Source organism: Carex rostrata, chromosome 26 (genome assembly GCF_964058835.1).
Source record: "Carex rostrata chromosome 26, lpCarRost1.2, whole genome shotgun sequence".
In the NCBI taxonomy this organism is placed as follows: domain Eukaryota; kingdom Viridiplantae; phylum Streptophyta; class Magnoliopsida; order Poales; family Cyperaceae; genus Carex; species Carex rostrata.
The window spans coordinates 1,000,017-1,021,484 of record NC_135943.1 but is presented as its reverse complement, the minus strand read 5'-3'; the positions used below and the strand labels follow the sequence as shown (position 1 = coordinate 1,021,484).

General features: G+C 36.5%; 2 protein-coding genes and 1 long non-coding RNA gene across 4 annotated transcripts in view; 1 reads left to right on the top strand and 2 right to left on the bottom strand.

Annotated features, from left to right (window-relative positions):
• LOC144544201 (uncharacterized) overlaps window positions 1–6,643 on the bottom strand; it is a 44,743-nt gene extending 38,100 nt beyond the window's left edge. The window contains exon 1 of the long non-coding RNA XR_013508166.1: window positions 6,503–6,643. This is a non-coding gene — a long non-coding RNA (uncharacterized LOC144544201). The remainder of the gene's footprint in view (window positions 1–6,502) is intronic.
• LOC144544200 (cationic peroxidase SPC4-like) lies at window positions 3,766–6,583 on the top strand. The gene is made up of 3 exons (XM_078292618.1): window positions 3,766–4,062; window positions 4,756–4,950; window positions 5,809–6,583. Exons 1-3 carry the CDS (start codon window positions 3,805–3,807, stop codon window positions 6,421–6,423), a joined length of 1,068 nt encoding a protein of 355 aa, XP_078148744.1. The 5' UTR covers window positions 3,766–3,804; the 3' UTR covers window positions 6,424–6,583.
• Window positions 6,644–7,901: 1,258 nt separating the features above from the next.
• On the bottom strand, window positions 7,902–20,783 carry LOC144544514 (cysteine-rich receptor-like protein kinase 15). 2 transcript variants are annotated; one of them, XM_078293035.1, is made up of 7 exons: window positions 19,833–20,783; window positions 16,850–16,933; window positions 16,600–16,757; window positions 16,187–16,397; window positions 8,867–9,104; window positions 8,505–8,655; window positions 7,902–8,354 (listed from the first exon to the last, which is right to left on the bottom strand). In XM_078293035.1, the coding sequence occupies exons 1-7, from the start codon at window positions 20,707–20,709 to the stop codon at window positions 8,061–8,063; spliced, it is 2,013 nt and encodes a 670-aa protein (XP_078149161.1). In that variant the 5' UTR covers window positions 20,710–20,783; the 3' UTR covers window positions 7,902–8,060. The 2 variants fall into 2 exon arrangements, with proteins under 2 accessions (XP_078149161.1, XP_078149162.1); XM_078293036.1 differs by lacking the exon at window positions 16,850–16,933.
• Between the last annotated feature and the right edge of the window lie 685 nt (window positions 20,784–21,468).

Sequence of the window (21,468 nt, the reverse complement as noted above, 5' to 3'; positions counted from 1 at the left end):
TTATAGAGTTAGATTGGACAAATACGTGAGTTTGTATGATTTTAAAGGATAAATATGTAATTTTTTATTTTGGAGGGATAAATATGTAATATTGAAACTTTTTAGGGATATACATGAAATTGCCCCATTTTTTTTATGTGAAATGATAACCAACAAATTCCGGTTCTGTTACCGATGGAATTTATAATTTTTTTATATTCAAAGTCTGATAATTAATATACGTCCGATTAATGGTGAAATTTGTATGGGCGTATTTAAAATCGTACGAATCTAAATTATTTCTTAATTAAAAACCATATATACAATCTCAACGCAAATTAAACGGTTTAAACCCAACTTTAAATAATATTTTGTGCAAAGCCCTTCAGAAAAAAAAGTGCCGAGTACACACGGTGACCATGAATGAAAGACTCCTGTCAATTCCTTTCAAAAAGAAGATCTGTAGCAGGTTACATGTTCTCCTCTTTTGGTGATGAACTGGTTTTCCTTTTTATGTTTCTCCTCTTTTATTTTCTTTAGTTGCAAGTGATGATGGAGTAGCAGTCTGATATTCTATTTCCAGTTAATGGTAGATCGATCAAAAAGATATTTTAGCGATTATTGACTTTTGAGGGATTTTTGTAAGATAGTTATGGAGATATTTTTATATCACCTGATTTTATTATTGAAGATATTTTCACATGATAGTTGAATATCCTTGATGAGGTGATAGAGAACCAAAGGTACTAATTTGTCAATACAGGTTGAATTATGTTATCTTCTGAGAATCTATTAATGAGGTTCAGGTAACTTTTTGCTCCTGCATTTATAAATAATTGAGATATATATTAAAATAAAGAACCAAGCAAATACTATAAGAGTTACGAAATATTTACTTAATTAAACCCATTTCTGCGGAAAAGAAAAATAATTACAGCAAGGTCTGTTGCAATTGAAGCTTGAAATTAGAGCTAGACCCAGAATTTAAATATGAGAAGAACTAAACATATCCTAGGTGAAAATAGGATGGGCTAGTACATGTATAAAAAATGCCAATTAAAAAAATGTAATATGTATGATTTATTGATTTAGATATCAAAATTATGAGGTGACTTATAAATTCAAACCAGTCCGTAATGTGCATCAGCCCATTATGAATTGAATTACATATACTGGTATTGAGCATGGATCATATTTTAAGGTGCCAAGTACAGAACCTTTTTTTTTTTTTTTTTTTGAGAAAAAATATTGTGGGTCGAGCCCACATTTGATTTCATTAAATGTAGGAAGAAGTGCCAAATACAGAACTTGTTTAAGGTATTCATATTTCAATCATTTTATTCAACCAAATCATTTTTTTTTTTTAAATAGGAAGAAGTGCCATAACTTTCAAGTCATATTAAGGACCCATGCATGCATGTGGATACGAATTTTGTCTCCACCATGCCTTCATTTTAAAAAAAAATAACAAATCAAAATTTAAATCATAAACGTAAAAATAAAACCGTTAGATGTTATCTATGTTATTTTATCTATGCACATGTAAAAAATTGTGTCATTTCAACTTTATTTTAGTTATCATCAAGTGCTTGTAAAAACATACTTAAGTGGATAAGTTCTATACATTGATTTTTCAAATGATTAATTCACATGAAAACAAAATTGAAATGTGATACTTTTTTTATAAGCACATAGAGAAAATAAGATATATCACATTTAATGGTTTTATTTTAACGTTTATAATTTAAATTTTTATTTATTAATGTTTTTAAAAATGGAGGTATGATGAAGACAAAAAATAAAGACATTTAAAAGCTTATTACTGACCTTTGTTATTAAATGGTTATTACTGACCTTTGTTGTTGATTTTTGTTTTCAACTAACGATGTAAATTGACGATTCAAAAGACGATGCAGACGATGTTGTCTTGGCTCTTGCTCATGCTCGGCCCCACCAGGATGTGACAGAAAGACATGGATTAATATTTCTTTATCAAATTTTAAATTCATTTCATCAGTTAACAATATATCACCGATTCAAACTTGTGAAAATAACAATGTTGTTAATGTGACAGATTCGAAATTAAAACTCTTTTGTGAATATTAAATAATTGAATAATTTGATCTTCAAACTTTACTTAAAATTTTTTTTTTGAGAAAATATCACCTCTTCGGCTCTTCTTAATTTTGTGGCTTTCTATTTAGAGCAACTTTCGTAAATAAAAACTATCGTTTCATGTTTCATGCATCTTAATCAAATTAGATAATCAATCAACTTCATCTTAATCAAATGCACAGAAGTGACTCGGCGTGGAAAAAGATGTTAACAGAAACTTGAAACAAAGCTGAATTATGGAACCAATTTTGACTGATTCAGAGATATAGTGTTATGTAAATTGTAATGTGGTGGAAATTAAAAGTGGAAGCCTATACCTTGTTCTTGTTGTGATGAAGACTCGAGAGCGGAAGGACAGCATTTTTCGTGGTCAGTGTGGAGTTGGCAAAACTTTATCGGAAATTCTAAAAGGGCGAAAGAAATAGAAGACACACTCAATAACACAAACTATAGCAGCCTGCCACTTGGCAAGTCTGAATATTATAAATAGGGAGAATTTTATGTATCTCCTCAAAAAAAAAATATAGAAACATTAATAGTACGCCAAAAATATCAAGAAAAGAAAAATTGATGAGATAGTGGAGTAGTGTTTAACAAGCATAAGACAAATTAACATAAAATATCAGTGAAAAAGAATGAGAAAGGGAAAGGTAGAAGGGTATAATGGTCAAAATTGTTATTTAATTACTTTTAGATATATCTAATATATTGTAGAGTTATAATGAATAAATATGTGAGTTTTTATTATTTTCAAGGGTAAATATGATATTACAAATTAAAAAAAAACGTAACATTGAAGTTTTTGAAGGGATAAACATGAAATTCCCCCTTATAATTAACATTAATCGAAATATGTAACTTTTTAAATGTTCACATTAGAGCTGACAAAAAGGCTTATAGCTTGTGGTATGTTTGGAATCAGCTCGTGACTTGTTCAGTAACAGCTCGATCATTACTGGCTCTAGATGTTAATTAACGAGCCAACTCGTTATTGGCTCGGTTTAGATTAAAATGAGTTTAAGCTGGGCCTAGCTCACTTGTTAATTAGATCAATTTTACGATTTGATTTGATTTTATATATTCACATTTCCTGTTTTTTGTTCAATATTCATGTATTTTTGTCAATCTACTAATTATTATGTTTGCAGTTTGATGGTTTGTTTATAGACTTGTTTCATTCTATTAACTGCATTTGGAAATGAATATCTGATGCTTTGTTTGATGGCCTTTATTTTTTATTTATTTTTTAGTTTTTATGATAGTTGTCCAAATAAAACCCAGCAAGTTAAACGATCGGTCCAAGATTGCTACTAGCTCGGTTAAATTATGAACTAAAATTCTAGCTCAATCCCTTATTCTCAGAACACTCGGCTCTCGCTCAATTGCTGTTGTAAGCCAATTATAAACTGGCCTTTCAACTCGTGATGAGTCAGTTCGTTGCTACCCTAGTTCAAATTTTCGTATGTTTCCACTTCACACGAAGGTGCAAGCATTTATTGACAAATTGAGAAGGTGAACAATCAAAATGAAATGAAGATGCTGAGTCACCGAGAGATATTGTCGTAGAATTAAATAGTCCTAGACGCACACTCCAAGGGAATAGACCTGTGTGCTTCCTATAAAATAAGGTCATAAGGTGTGTATCTTATATATCAATCCTACTAATAAACAAAATACGGCTATAACAAATAGAAGAATAGTCTTTGCTCAATGGCTGCCAATACTGCCTCCTTTGTTGTGACATTATTTCTTGCAACTTCACTTGCAGTAATCTCTTTCTCTACCGCAGCAGATGCTGACTCTTTTACATATCCACCACTTCAAACTGGCCTGTCCTTTGGTTACTACAGGTCGACTTGCCCGCAACTCGAGTCGATTGTGAATAACTACCTAGCAAACACCTTCAAGAGTAACATCGGCCTCGCTGCCGGTCTTCTCCGCCTTCATTTCCATGATTGCTTTGTGCAGGTATGCAATGAGTTGCATATATACATCTAGTCTAGTTTTTTTTCCAAAACAAAAGAAAATAGAGAACATGTTTCACTATAATACATTTTTACAAAGTAGAACTAGGGTGTTCCTAAGTTCACCAATTTTTTTTGTGAACTCAACTCTAAAATCTATTAGATTGACTTTAAATGGCAAATTCAAACCATTGAAACTTATTTACCTTAAAAGTGATGCATCTACATACAAAAAATTTAAAATTTCGAATTAATTTTGCATAAAGTCAAGTGGTAAAAAAAAGTTTAAAAAATGAATGCATTAAAATTAATTTATAAACCTTATAATTTTGACTGCTTGATTTTATGCTAAATTAATTTGAAAGTTTAAAATTTTCGAATGTAGATGTCTCACTCATAAAGTAGATGGATTTCAACAGTTTGAATTGATCGTTTAAAGTCAATCTGATAAATTTTAAAGCTGAGTTTACAAAGAGACTTGATGAACTTAGCAACACCCTAGTTTCACTCCATTTTACATGTTATCTTATATAGTCTACTTTGTTACATAGAAAAGCTAGAGTGTAACGGTCAACAGTTGAAATATAGAGTGTAACGGTCAACTATTTTTAAATATAGAGCACTCCAAACATAGATAAGATACATTAATGTTGTATTTTGCTTGCATTCCGGTATTGATTGATAATTTGATATGCAGGGATGTGATGCATCGGTCCTGCTTGACGGTTCTGCCAGTGGGCCCGGCGAGCAGGAGGCGCCGCCTAACCTGACATTGAGGCCTGCAGCTTTCAAGGCCATCAATGATATCCGTACTCTCATCGACAAGGCTTGCGGCCGCGTTGTCTCCTGTGCCGATGTAGTTTCTCTTGCAGCTCGTGACTCTGTCGTCTTGGTATATTTCTCTCTTTTTTTGAAAATCTTGGCAGCGCTGCCAAGGTTGGTATATTTCTCTTTTTTATTTATTTATTTTTATTTATTTTTGAAAAACCTGGCAGCGGAGGTTGGTATCTCTCTCTCTCTCTCTCTCTTTCTCTCTGTGTATGTTTGTATAAAACAGAGTTATGATTTCTGAATTTGACCTTAGTTGCACAAAAATATTACAACTTAATTAGTGATATTGCAAAGCTAGTTATGTATAATCAGTTCTTGTAACTTAAGTTCAACATGGATGTGGTCAAATGTGCATTCAGCCAGTGATTTGGGGCTCCCTGATAATTAATTGGTACATTTTATTTCTCAAAATCGTACTTCCTACTTGTTAAGCTCTCCTATTTTTCGAAGTATCTTGTTCATAATTTTATAAAACTCTATGAAGATAAACTCTAGGATCGTTAGTAATGATAGCTAGGGACAAAATTAAATTATGATGGTGATTGTAATTAAAATTATGATTAAAGTGATGGGGATATTAAACACTAGGACACTATATTCTAATTACTTTACAGCTGCAGAAGGTAAGTGGCAATGTCATGATAATAATGAGATTAGCTTTTTTAACCAGAAAATATCCAAGATCAGTACGTAGCTCTTATCCCATTATCGGTAGTTACACGTGTAAATCAATGTTAAAAAAGTAATAAGCAAACAAGACTCTATAGTTAATCAAGAGTTAAGAAATAGATATGTTGAAAACCACAACTACAAGGTTAATCCTTTAGTTATAAATGCGCGTCAATTATAGCACTAAATATAATTAAATAAAACAATAAAGGAATTAAATTAAGCCTAATGATCAATTGCTTGATTATAGTCCGGCGGCCCCAACTACAAGGTCCCACTTGGCAGACGCGATGGCCTAAATTTCGCAACCCAGAATGCCACCGCGGCCAGTTTACCACGCCCGTCCTCTACTGTAACCACACTGTTGTCGGTTCTTAACAGCCTCGGCCTCGATACAAATGACCTAGTTGCACTATCCGGCGGCCATACTATCGGCCTTGCTCATTGTGCCTCATTCACCAACCGGCTCTATCCACAAGACTCCACCATGAACCAGTGGTTTGCCGGCCAGCTCAAACTGACCTGCCCAGCAAATGACACTGTTAACACCACAGTGAACGACATCCTTACACCCAACACGTTTGACAACAAGTACTATGTCGATCTGTTGAACAGGGAAGGACTCTTCACTTCAGACCAGGATATGTACACCGACTTGAGGACCAAGCCAATTGTGACCGACTTTGCCAAGAACCAAAACTTGTTCTTCCAGAAGTTTGTGTACTCGATTGTTAAGATGGGGCAGTTGAGCGTTGTCACGGGCAGCAATGGTGAGATTCGTGCCAATTGCTCTGCCAAGAATCCGTCAAGCATTGAGATCCTAGAGCCGGTGACTGACCTTGAGGGAGACAGTCAGGCCTTCTAAACCGGCCTTCTTTACAAGTCCTTGTGAAGTTTGTTTTAATTTCTAAATGGACTTTTGGATGTCCTTAAGAGTAGGTAACATGCTAGTAGTAGCCTAGTATGCTACTTTTGTAACATTAATTAGGTTGGTATTTCGTGCGTTTTTCGACTTTTCTTTGCCACTTTTGTAATTTTTTTTTTCCCCTCCTTTGGTGAGGCCTCTTTTGTAATGAAAATAAAATAGTGGGTGGTCGAGTGATGCGACCTATTCAACTAGCTTTGTAAATTATGACTGCCATGCTCTGGAACTAGACAAATTGTCTGATCCAGCTTTGCATTGTTAATTTCATTTTTGCAATCCAAATGACTAAACACTAAAGGGTGAATTATCACGCTATTAATTTCTTTCTATAAAAAGTGATACAAATCATACAATATATGACCTATCTCATGGTCTTTTGGAGATTGTAAAATTATCACGATTTTAACTATGACGACTTATAAAAGATTATTTACACAAAAAACGAGTTAGTGTCTGTGGGCATAAATGATTAAAATGTTGGAAACCCTCATCTATTAATTAGGTATGGTTATGCTTCTTTGTGCCTTCGTTTATGAAGTAATTAATAGCTCAACAAAATTTCTAGATCTTGTAAGTTAGATGGTCTTTTTTTTTTTTTTTTTTTTTTTTTGAGAAGTGATGGCAGATGCTGCCAGATTTATGCATTAGCCAGTACATGGACAAAAAGGATTTCTGGCTCAGTCTTGAGCAAATAACTGGGCCCATTGTGAAGTTGGCCCAAGAACGAAAGTTATTTCCTTCTTTTTGTTTAAAATTAAGAATAATTGTATCTATGCCTAACTGAAGTATACAAATCACTAATCAAGTGGAGAAGTAAAAACACACAATCTGGTACATGTTACAAAGAATCAGGAAGTTGTACCAGTACAATTTAAAGCAAACAATAAGCCTAAACCTGGTGAATCAAGACAACATTGGTTTTCACAGCCATAGAAGGAAAATTATTAGCATAAGTCTTATAATCAACCTCATATCAGAATCAAAATTCATAACAATTAACATTGGTTTTCACGCCAGAGAAATAAAATTATTAGCATAAGTCACAAAATCAACCCCGTATATATCAGAATCTGTCCTAAGCAAGGGTGTCATATATATACTCTTGGGTTCCTCTTCCTATAATACCACAAGGTTTGTAAGAATGGCTTCTGGTTGGTAACAAATAAATCTTAGGTGGTCAAGTCATAAACAACAATTTTATCACTTGAAAATATTTTATCACTATTTTATCAATATAAACAATAATGAAACAATGATTATCGCCGAGAAGTGAGAATTTTTAATGTGACATCTTGCACCAAGGGTTAAAATATCTGCTAAACGGACATTATTATCGCATTATCACCACTATTTTGAAGCTTAATATCAAATACTAACTTTGCTATCAACTGTAATCATACTGTTGACACCTAATAATCTGAACAATCGTAAAAAAATCATAACTAGAATTTAAATTCCAGATCCAAAACTTCAAATATTAAATTTATATGATACGTACGTCTCATAAGTAATAACTACTTACATGAAGAACTTAAAATTTAATTACCTAAATCAGATGATAGACCGGTATTGAAGAATTATCTAACATCCGGGTTGGTCAAAGTCATATAATTTATTGAGCATGATGGTTCCACTCCTTGCTCTGTTACTCTTACATTGAAGTATGCAGGCTGCTTGGGCTCCGGTAGAATTATACTTGCAGTGGTAAGAAACTTGATCACGTCAGACATGGTAGGTCGATTGGCTGGATTCTCTTGTACGCACAGTAATGCCACATGGATGCATTTCTCTATGATCTGTCTATGGGGAGCTTCAGTTAATACAGGAGAAATTAGCTCTGCAATGTTTCCTTCTTTCCATCTATCCCAAGCCTAAAAATGGAAAAGAAGAATATCAATACTGACCGCTATTTGGTACCATAGTACCAACAATAAACTAAGTGTAGAAACATAATTTCATTCTAAGTTTGTAACATATGATTATTGTATAATTAAGAGTTTAAGTTGTGTATATATGTTTACATATCCAAGAAGGTTGAGAAAGTCTCCATATTGGTGAAAACCCATATTCCTTATGCCGCTTACAATCTCCAGAAGCAGCACACCGAAACTAAAGACATCTGATTTGATTGAGAAAAGACCCTCGGATGCATACTCTGGAGCCATGTAACCGCTGATAAAAAAGAAGAAGAAGAAAAAACAACAGGGTGTTATAGACCATCGTTATTTGAATTTTGTTGTCTTCATTAAACTAATTTTATCTTCTCGAGAAACACTAAATTATCTAATTCGAGTAGATTTGTTTTCTACTTTAACTATGCTACTTGTTTACAATAAAACAAAATTTATCATTTTTTTTATTTTGCATATGGCGCTATACTCACTAAGTTCCAACTACCCTGTTGGTATTTCCTTGGAGCTCTTTTGCACTAAAAATTCTAGCCAATCCGAAATCTGATATCTTCGGATTCATCTCAGAGTCTAAGAGAATGTTGCTTGCTTTCAGATCTCTGTGAATAATTCTTAGCCTCGAGTGTTTGTGGAGATATAAGAGTCCTTGAGCAATGCCTTCAATTATCTCAAAACGCCTTTCCCAATTTAGAAGTTCTCCTCTTGTTTTATCTGAGATAAAAAAAAATATATTGAATATCTTTGTTATTAGATTCCAACAACTCAAAATTTCCTTGGTCTGGAATTATTAGTTTTTAATTAAAATTTTAAAATATGAGGAGTCAAATATTGAAATGTTTTATAATAAAGAAACTTATGGATGAATAGGTTCTTATAATGGAAGAAAGAAGAAACTTTGTGACCTGAGAGGCCTCCCAGTTTAGATTACTACATGCGTGATTAAAAATTAGTTTTATAAGAAAAAAATGAAAATCCAGTGATATATTACAGATTACTCAGCATCTATTACATAAAAAAACACAACTTTTCTATAAAGAGCTGAGTCGTTTTAAGTAACATGGAATAGATAGCACAAAGACTTGAGAGCTCTTTCTAAAGGCGACAGCTCTGGTGAAAATTCTGGCAATCCCCATTGGAGGGGGATGGCACCAAGTAACAAATAAACAGCGAAAGAACTGGTACGCCGCTCAACGCAAGAGGTACACCCATCAATGCACCAGGTACGCAACTAATATCAAAAGTAGAACTCGCCGCTTAGGACTAGACAGTAGTAAAAGGTGGTACACTAAGCGGTACAATGATGTACGCCATGGCAACAATCGTCAGAGAAATGCTGGGCATGGGGAACAGTATGTATCGTCACCTTACCTACAATATCACGGTTCCCGACGAACAAGCAGCGGTACCCGAATTACACCTCTCCCTTGTCTCACCTATTACACTGTCCCCGACGAACAGTCACTGTTCCCTTGTCTCACCTATTCCCAAAGCAGGGCCATCAACCCAACGGTACACCACCGCTACTCCATATATCCTACCTCGGTATGCAAAAAATTCAAACAAACCAAGTTATCAACCCATATTCAAACTACACACAACCACCATGACCAAGAACAAGCAACAAAGCTCTCAAACATGCCCAACCACCACTGCTAGAAAGACCAATTCCACACCCATAACCAACCCAGTGCCAACCCCATTTGCATAGCAAGACCACCTGGCAGGCCCTAACGTACTGGCTGCGCCATAGCACCAATTGGCATGGAGGTTCTACATGGATCAAAATCCATGGACGTTTGCCACCCTGCAGGACCAACAAACAAGCGAACCTTCACCTGTTTCTGACTAAGACCCGCTGCCCCTGCCACCTGATCCGACTCACTCCCGATGGTTAAACCGATGCTACAGTTGCTTAGAGGTTGGTCACGACCAAAATGATTGTTTAAGCAAAGATCGGGTATGTGCCCGCTATTGGATATCGGGACACCAGGCCAGAGACTGTCACCACACCCCACTGGCTCGTAGGCAGTGTTTTGACCCCCTTATTCCGCGAGGGAACATGGGGGAAGTGGGGCTGCCGGAAAATCGACCTCAAGTGGTAATAGTTTTCATACCGGAGACCCAACACATAAGTAACACTAACAAAGAGCTACCTATAGCTATCATAATCGATGCTCGGCTGAGACAGTTCCATGACACCCAAGTGGTGCTGGACCTACTCATGGCAGCTTACAACACACCCATTATTTTTTCCTTTGACTCACCTAGCCGATTCAAAGTACCTGCTCTTATTGGCTCTAGGAACTAACATGGACTGGTTCTTGCGTGACAACACTAGTAATCTCCATGACTTTGGTCTCATCCCCTACCCTTGGAATATTGCAAACAATGCGACCGCTCTAGGCCTCAAATATAAGGTATGGATTGAGCTCAAGCGTCTATCGCCGCACCAATGGAACCTTGATCACCTTATCCCAGCGGTAAGTACTTTTGGAGTGGTACTAGAGCACTCCACCATGCACAATGTAAGGTCCCTTCAGAAAATGATGGTGGTTATGGCCTTACCTGGTTTATCTAAAATACCTAAAACCATTCTGTTCTGGGAAAGGGGCATGCTTAGGGGGATTGAGGTCCTGGTACACTCTTGGTTAGAGGAACCAATTAATTTGACACCAATTCTTGATAATACACCCCCCCTGAGTCGCTTGTCAAACTCATCAAAACTAAAAATCTGAGGGAGGTATTGGATTTTGAACGGTCAAATATAGAAGGGGACATTATTAGTTTTGAGTTCGACACTCTGTTTGGAATATGGGAGGCTATGCCACCCGAAAAACTGAGAGATGACATAGAGGTCAATCTCAGAAGAAGCCCCCTCTTCTTACAAAAGGAAATAACATGCACCAATGCTATCATTCAAAGGGTAAGGGGAGAGGAAGGTACATCAGAATTGGAGATGCAGGTAAGGAATTCAGAAAGGTCTATTGGGAACGAAGGGTATGAACTGGAGACTCTAGTTCATTCTTTGACTGGAGAGGAAGGAGGGAGACTGATTCTGAACAACATTAATTGCAACATACCAACCCCAGGCCACGCAAATGCTACGGTTCAATCAAGTGACACGCATGCGCCACTTCTGATTGAACCCGCCAACTCTGCAACACGCAATTGGAGTCAGATAGGGGGCCCAGGCCTCTCAGACCTACTCAAATTTCAAATTGATGGAGCGGGCCATGAGAAGAGTAAGGCATAGTCATGGGCTGATATGGTTGAAGAAGAATTTTATAAAGAAAAAGAGTTAATGGGCCTCGGAGAGGGACTGGACCAGCATGAGCCTTCAAACAAAAAAGGTAAACAAATAATGGGATAGGCCGAACTGGGGACTAATTTGGGGGAGCAATCAATAGGCCCAACCAAAACCAAATCTAAGCGGGCTAGGAAGAGGGTTAAAAAACCTGTCTCGGAAGCGAATCTTAGAAGGTCCATTCGGATCCTAACTAAAGGGGAAGACACTAGACTCTACACCCCGAAAAAGGACCCCAACAAAGATCAGACCAGCCAGGCGGCGATGATAGCAAAGAACTGGAAGATGCGGCAGTCCTCAAGTTATTGGCAGACGACGCAATAGTAATCACCCCCCTTCTAGAGGAGCAGCTGGCGAAAGTGAACAGGTTCTGCACTGGTATCCTAACGGAGGTGGACCAAGAACCACTACTGGCACACGGCGACAACATGACCCTCAACAGTGACTAGGCGAACAACAATATCGATGCAGAAGACCCGACAGAGGAGGAGTACAACATCTCTGACAAGGCCACCATGGCAGCCGACGACACTTATAGCATGGCAGACGATACCACAAAGCTACCACTCAATGAGGAACCAGACGACGGCTACACAGCGGCACAGAATGAGACCATGCATGAGGATGAACAATTTGAAGAAGAGCCCGAAGAGGAAGATCCCGAAGAGGAAGAGGTTGCAATGGAGGAGACGACACTGGAGTCGAATGAAGAAGGACCACTTGACCTGGGAGAATCGGTTCTAGATGATATTAATCTGGACTTCGATGAGGATCTCCTGGATGATGAAGGGGACGAAGGCGATGCCTCACTTTAAGTTTATTTAATTTAGTTTAATTTTATCCGTTTAGGACTTTTGAGGTTTGTGCAAGTGTTTAGAACTATATCTTTTGTAACTCAATGATGTCAAACGAACCAAATGCAATGCAATTTCCATTTAAGTTTTCGTTCAAAATCTTAAATTGGAATGTGAGAGGAATTGGGGATATTAACAAATGCGCAGTAATTAAAAATAGTGTGATTGATGCAAATTGTGATATAGTTTCTTTTCAAGAGACTAAATGGAACGAACACTTGATTTTTCGAGTTCAGCAAGTTTGCCCATTCAAATTTAGGAATTATACAACACTTGATGCGATGGGGATGAAGAGAGGAATTCTACTCGCGTGGAGTGAATCCTTCTGATGCACCCAAACATATATTAAAACTTACAGTGCAACTATTATTTTAGAGAAATGAGACTTTAAATTTATTTTAACAAGTGTGTATGGGCCTCAAAGTGATGTGGAGAAATTAGTATTTTTAAATGAGATTAGACAATTGAGAAGTGAAATCATTAATCATGAACCTTGGATAATTTTAGGTGACTTTAACATGATCCTATCGCATGCAGACACAACATCCACAAATCTAAACTTAGGTACCATGTTACAATTTAATAACCTGATTCATGACTTGGACCTATTGGACATCCCTTTAATTGGCCGATCCTACACATGGTCAAGTAGACAACCAACACCTACCTTCTCAAAATTAGACCATGTTCTATTATCAAACCAGTGGAATGTGATGGGAGCAACTTACCAACTAACGGATGCACCACAGACGGCTTTTGACTATGCACCAATGATTTTACATATTAAACCACACTTAACACATGCGGGCAGGTCTTTCAGGTTCGAAACACACTGGATTGATCACCCGGACATAAAGGCAATAATAGGAAATGCTTGGAACATGAATCAGAGCGAAAGCATTACAAACTGGGCAAAGCGACTAGATCAAAAAAATTAGAGCTACACAAAGAGCGCTAACAAAATGGGCTTTAGACACATACAAAAAAAGAGATACCTTTCTGCGCAGATCTAAATAGGTAGTGCAGCAACTTGACCATGCGAAGAAGGTCAGACAACTAACGCTGGGGGAATTCAAATTGAGAATATCAATCCGGGCTCATATATTTAAATTAGCAAAGCAGATAGAGGAACAATGGAAAAAAGATCAGGGGCACGATGTTTGAAGTTAGGGGACAATAATACCAAGTATTTCCATGCGGTGGCAAACGGCAGGAAAAACATCAACCACATCTCTTTGACAAATGAGGTGACGGGACAGCAGGTGCATGCAGAGGATCTAAACTTGGTACTTTTTAACCACTTCAACGCACTACTGGGTACTAGACAGGCAAGCCAAACTACCTTTGACCTGACAGGTCGGATAGGTCAACAACGGATTGCGAAACTGTCAGAATTAGACGAACCGATAACGGAAGAGGAAATAAAAAGGTGGTATTTAAATTACCGAAGGGGAAGGCAAGTGGACCGGACGGGTTCCCAGCAGAATTCTATCAGCAGTACTGGGACATTGTAGGGCCGGATGTAGTGACATGCATACTGGCTTTTTATGAGGAAACAAACATTACAAAAATAAACAAGGTGGCTATCACACTGGTCCCGAAGAAGAGAGGGGCAACAACAACCTCCGACTTTAGACCAATCAGTGTGATAAATACCTCGACAAAAATCATCACAAAAATTATGGCGAATATGTTGCAGTCGCACCTGAACCAATTGATCTCGAACAACCAGACATCATTCGTCAAGGGGAGATCAATCATGAAATCATTTGCAGTAGCAAGAGAGTATTTAAATTACTGCCACAAGATGAAAATCCCTTCTATCTTATATAAGGTGGACTTCGCCAAGGCTTTCGATAAAGTAGATTGATGCTTCTTAACTAATCTACTCATCGAGCGGGGGTTCCCATCGAGATGGTTAGCGACTGTTTTAACTATCCTAAAATCATCAAGTTTGACGGTAAAAGTAAATGGAACCTTAACCCCTTATTTCAGGCACAAGAGAAGATTACGGCAGGGCCGGAGACCCACTATCGCCCATGTTTTTTTATCCTACTAACAGATTCTTTAAAGTGATTTATCAACAACTCCATTCAGCTAATGCACTCACTAATGGTGGTGCCTCCGCGAACGATCCAGTATGCGGATGACACAATAATTTTCACAGAGGCACACCCAACCTCATTGAAAATCTTGGCAAATAATTTACAATTTTGGGGATCTAATGAGCTTAAGGATTAACCTGAGCAAAAGCAACTTTGTGCCAATAACAATTTCTAATCGACTGATAGGGGTGATAGAAAGGTTACTATCTTCATGGAATATTACCAATTACATACCTGGGACTACCACGGTCAATCAGACAACTAAGGAAGGCAGATCTCCAACCATTAATAGAGGTAGTACAGAATCGGCTAACAATGTGGCAATCATCGTTTTTGACTTACAGAGGAAGACTCACTCTGGTCAAAGCGGTCCTAACGACATTGCCACTTCATTACATGCAGGTAATAAAGATCCCGAAGGGAGTTATCAAACATAGATAGAGCACGGAGGCAATTCCTTTGGAAGGGCAACCAAATTTGTAGAGGAATAAATTATTTAGTGGATTGGGAAATAGTATGCGGGCTAAAGGAGAATGGACGCATGGGTATTCTTGAATTGACAATTCAGAATAACGCCCTATTGACAAAGTGGCTCTGGAAACTGGATACGGACGAGGGGGGACTATGGCCACAGACCCTGGCGACTCTTTATGGCGTTAGGATAGTGGAACAACTGCAAGAAAACCAACACCACTCATTTTTCATGAAACCGTTCATAGAATTACTACCATTTTACAAGGTTTCCGTGTCTCAAACGGAGGCAGGGAATAGGATACAGGGAGCAACACACATTTGGAAATGGACGGGGTCTGGCGTATTCACAACATCTTCCACATATGCAATGATGCACAATGGAGGAGTTATTGATAGGACCAACCTTGCACTATGGAAGATCAGAATGCCCAGTAAGATTAGATTCTTCCTCTGGGTGGCACTGCAGAATAAGCTACTAACGTAACATAACCTAATCACTAAAGGATACAATGTACAACCAGGATGCTATCTCTGCGGCATAGGGATCATGGAGACAACAACACACCTGTTAATCACTTGTGTTTACTCAGTGCAGTTCTGGAGACGCTTGAGAGATAACCGGTGGCGATCAATGAGGCACCAGAGCCTACTGCAGTTCTGGTGGGACGAGAGGGTCAAATGGGACAGACTCTGGGCAGCAGGGTGCTGGATGCCCTGGCGAGAGAGGAATAGAAGACTATTCACATAAAAGAGTAGACGGATAGAGCAACTGATGGAGCAGGCCAATCCAGACATTAGGAATTGACAAGAGATTAGTAACAGAGAATGAATAGCAACATAGAGAGATTTTATTTATAATTGTATAAAATTGGGTAAATAGTTAGATTTGAACTTGTAAATAACTTTTTTTAATCAATCGAAATGTCAGCTTCGGCTGGCCTTCAAAAAAAAAGTAACATGGAATAGGTTTTTCTAGTACTGTAATTGATGAAAACCTATGGCAAAAATGGATAAAATATTCAAAAACACTTTGATAATAGGTTTCTAGAAACATACCAAAAATGAAATAGTCTAAGCTCATGTTGGGCATGAACTCATAAATCAATATTTTCTCCTCTCCTTGAATGCACCACCCGACCAGCCGGACTAAGTTTCTGTGTTGCAACTTTGCCATAAGTTGGGTTTCATTTATAAATTCAACTAGACCTTGACCTGAATATGAAGAAAGCCTCTTGACAGCAATCTCAAGTCCATCTTGTAGCACGCCCTAGAAGAAGAACTTTGAATCACGATAAAACCTAATTCTTCTTTTAATTTCATCATAAAATATTGTCATGCATTTTACTGACTTCCTTTACTTTAATGGCCACGTTATACTTGTGGCTTTTCTTTCTCTTAAAAAAGAATATATAAATGGAATAAATAAGAAACAGAAAAAGGAAAGCAGTATGGAGGCAAATAGGAAGCACCTTATAGACAGGTCCGAATCCACCTTCGCCAAGTTTATTGTCTGATGAAAAGTTACCTGTCGCATTAGCTATTTGATTGAAATCAAAGAGTGGAGAATCTGAACTTGTTTCATTATTGTTAGTTGCGAGCATTCTTTCTTCTTGAGAAATCTCAGTTTCTAAATCATTAAAGAAGATAAAAAATGTTAGATAAGTTTTCATGCAAATGAACATGTTGACAAGTACTGTTCAATTGTATAAAAAATTAAACCTGCAGATCTCAGTGATCTGATTAACAAAAAGACGATGAAGCAGCCAATAATAAGCACATAAATGAGAAGCTTGATCTTTCCTCCTGAATAAATTTGTGAGGTTGAAATAATAAACACATATCAATAGTTGAATTCTTTTGCAATTTTGCATAGATAAGGACTAAAGAAAAAGATTCAACATTCGTAAAGAACGGATGGATAAACACATTCAAAAAGTCAAAATTATGTGGCAAATGTTCATCAAGTTGGACTCAGGTTAGTTCACTTTCAACTATAGTCTGGCCGGCTTTGGATTTGGGTTAATTGGATTGCAAATTAGTTTTTATCTCTGGTAATTTACAAGTACAGCTCGGGTTTTTTTTTGGTAATTTACAGGTACAGCTCGGGTTGAGCTTGGATTATTCCAGAATATAACGGGCCAGTCAGATTAAGGTTATAGCACCTACCATATATAGACTATTAAGACAACATTTTGGGTCAGGTGTTTATGTAATTTGGGATAAGTTCTGCATTATGATATTTCTTCTAAATTCTCCTGAGTAGGTCAACTTTTTTCTTTTTTTTATTTAAGCAAGTTTTGCTGTTTCCTCTTCGAATGATTTGATTAAGTACCACAAATATAGATACTGGTAGTGTTGCAGAAAAGGAACAGTTCAGGACCAGATCAGATAGGGTCAACTAAGTTTGCTCTTTAGAAAAGGTCAATTCAGGTTTCTGGTCTTCAAATGCTGATTTTTTCAGGTTTAAGTTTGATCTAGTTAGCATGTTTGACTTTTCAAGATTTGTCAGTGAGTTTGGATTGGGGAGTTCGATTTGGATGGCAGGTCATTTAGTTAGGTCAATATTTGTGATGCAAGATTTGAGTAAGTGTAACCTTGAACCTTCTGCAATCATGTGTTTTGCTGATTATCTGAACATGCATCCCAACTCAATGGCTGTAATTTTTCTGCTGCGATACAGATCAACAGAAAAGATATGTAACATATCATGTTACAATATGCAAATGACTGGAATTCTGTTGCAGTACAACTATATAGGTATTAAATTCGGGCCACCTGTATATGAAATTATTTTTGTAGTCCGAACTCCGAAGTGAAATGTTATTTTTTAGTATGACACTAATATTGCACTAATAATTGACTGACATATTGACATGGAAGATTTGGGCTTGAAGGAAGCAACTTCTGTAGTTAGTAGTAACCCTTATTAACTTTCAGGGAATTAAATTCTGACTTGACTTGAGGGATGGGCGTGGTTTTTTCACTGGCAACAGCAAAAGAAAACACAACCAAAAAAATGAACAAAAGAAAAAATTAGAAGAGGAAATTAAGGAAAAGAAAAGATGGGGACTTCCAAGAAGCAACATTTCTCTCAAGTACTCTTATCAGCACAATCTAGCTTAATTAGCGCAGATCGAATATCTGAAGTGGCTTTTTATTTTTGTCTAATTTTTTTTTATTTTTGTCTCCTCCTAGACATATATGGTCGGTCGCCTATACCTAGCAAAGATTTTAGCCAGGCCAAAATTGCCTGTACCTCCGATGAGTCATTACGTCTTTGTGGAAAATTGATTAGATCGTCTAGGCAGGTTGCCTACAGGGCTTGGAATTCAAAGCTAGAGAGAGGGATTGTTTACGCAGGACAAATATACATTAAAAATAGGGAGAATTTCATATATACCACTCAAAAACTGTGAAATTACATATTTACCATTCAAATTTCTATAATTACATATTTATCATCTAAAAATCTAATAACTCACATACTTACCCAAGTAATCAAGAAATAAGATTAACTAAGTTTAAGATTATATAAAATATAGGGAGAATTTCATATATACCACTCAAAAACTGTGAAATTACGTATTTACCATTCAAATTTTTATAATTACATATTTACCATCTAAAAATCTAATAACTCACATATTTACCCAATTAATAAAAAAATGAGATTAATTAAGTTTAAGATTATATAAAATATAATTAACAAGTTATTTAGTCGTTCCTCCTTCTTTGTCCATTCCTCATTTGCGCACAGATTTTCCTTCCGTCTTTTTTGAGGTAACTTCCTATTTTCATTTAAACTCTCTCATCATCTCGTCTCTCTCTCTTAAACTCAGAAAGAAGGGGCAGTAGACTCGGATTTAAGGATTCCAACTCCAGCTTGATCGTCTAAAAACAAAGTAATTACTCCAATTTTTTTCCAACAAAATAACTCATATTAAATTCGACGTTAATGTTGCAACCCGTTATCAAAGTAGTAACTGAGTTTGAGAATCTGTGTTTTGTTACTGGCACAGTTTGGAATTTCTATTTTTAATCTTTTATATTGGATATAAAGGAGAACGGTTCTAATTAGGAAAGAAAGAGATAGTACTAAGTTAATCCTTAATTAATTATAGTTTTAAGAAAATTAAACATAAATTTGATATATTTGAGTTATTATAGTTTTGGGTATATTTGATATATACTAAAGTAATATTGGGTAAATATTTGAGTTATTAGATTTTTAGATGGTAAATATGTAATTACAAAAATTTGGATGATAAATACGTAATTTCACAGTTTTGAGTGGTATATATGAAATTCTCCCTTAAATATATATATATATATATCTCCGGACTAATATATTTACAAAAAATTTATTAAAAAAATATTACAGGACTAATATACATAAAAAAACCTTTAAAAAATCTACATGAAAAAGATCCATAATTCCTATGAGAAAACTTGTATATCACATGTCAGACTATATTATATCGAGGATTTCAAATTAACAGCTGAAGCTAATAACTGTGAATCCTTATCGTACCTTCCTTGACAAATAAGAGTTTTATGTTCATTCTTTGATGATTAATTAGGAGATCTGTGTATGTTGCCATTTTGTAAAATAAACATATATGTAAGAATTAAAGATATTCCAGGCTTTCTTTTTGAAAAAAATGAAAGAGAAAAGAGGCCATATAAGGTGTTGAATAGTCACCTTTACTGGTGCTAGATGGAGAATTCATTGTAGGAGGCTGAGTTGGGAAGTTACTAGATGCTGGAGGAGTTGGTATGACTGTCCCCGAGATTGAACCTATTTGTTGATCTGGATTTCCAGAAAAGAAGGTGTATGTTTCATACCTCAGGTTGCATCTCACTCCTAAAACCCTTGCCCCTAGCCTCCCATCAAAAGATTTTAGCGTCTGATCAATAAGGTCTTGTAAACAAGCACGGCATGTATTATTTGAAAAATCAGGCGTGCACTGTGACAAGCCATAGATCACCGGTAAGGATGCCGTTATGTTTATCGCTCCAGTCCAAAAATGCTTTCTCGAGTTAAAAGCTGCCTGATCTGAGATGGTGCTTAGTAGTGTGGCCACCACAGAGTTGAAGTAGTCTTTTGTAATGTTATTCGATGGATCCCATCCACTAAATCTACCGCTTTGGGTGCTCCACATATAGATTACTTGCGAATTATCACTTGAGTTGAGGAACTGCTGGTTGGAGTACCTGAAGAGGCAGAAGTCATAATATATTGTGGCTGCTTTTGAGTATGGGCATAGATTCATTACATCTTTGAAGGATTGGTTAAGGCAGTCTCCACAAATAGAAGAATTGATGTCGCCACGACAGAGGACAAGACCAGAGATCTGGTCTGGTGCTGTACCAATTGTATTTTCATAGAAACCCTGTTCTGCAACTGCTTCTGTGGAAAGGGAGGAGGAGAGTTTGTCGAGGTTGAAATCGTATGTGCTATTTACGGTGTAGTTGCCGGTGGTGCTGCAAATTTGGTAGAGTACATCGGCTGCAGATGATAGATGTAAGCAGAGATTTGTGAGGAAGAAAGCAAAAAGGCAGAGATTTTGGTTCTTCATTGCTCTGTTTTTGGTCAAGGAACTAAATGGTGGAACAATAAACGTTATTTAGAACCTTGATAATCACACATTGTTTATTTTACGTTTTGGTTTTCATAATTTAAATTTTCGTAATTCTGTCCTGATATTATCATGAATAAAATCACGAACTCTTTTTCCACCGCACAATACACATATTGACCAAATTACCATCACAACTAACAAATGATAGGGAAACACTGTGGTCCAAGCAATGTTGAATGTCTTTTTGCACCCGTTTGTCTACTATATTTTGGGGTTGTATTTTATTCTTGTATTTTGTAATTTATTCTAAATACTTGTACCCGAAGCCTTGATTTTTTTTTTGGTTTGGGTAAAGGAGTCGTTGGAAGACAATTTGCTACCAAACTTAAATAGAAAGGATAATTTTTGTTTGATATATAGTTTCTAGTCGAACCAAAAGAGGCTCTCATCATCCCTCAGACTCTCACCGTTTTATTCTTTTTTTTTTTTTTTTTATGTTTTCTACTTGTATTAGGAGTGCAAACGGATCAGATAGTGGTAAAACCATATCCGTATCAGTATCCTTTTTATTTTGCTCCGTTGATGGTAACTAGTAACTACTAATTACTCGACTTGCTTGATGATTAGCTTTGCCAGGTGTAAGCTACTTAACTTTATATATAGATTTTGAAACTCAAATATTCAATCCAAATTATTGATTTTGTTTATTATCATGAGAATATAGTAACAATATTCTCAAATAAATCCGTATTATAT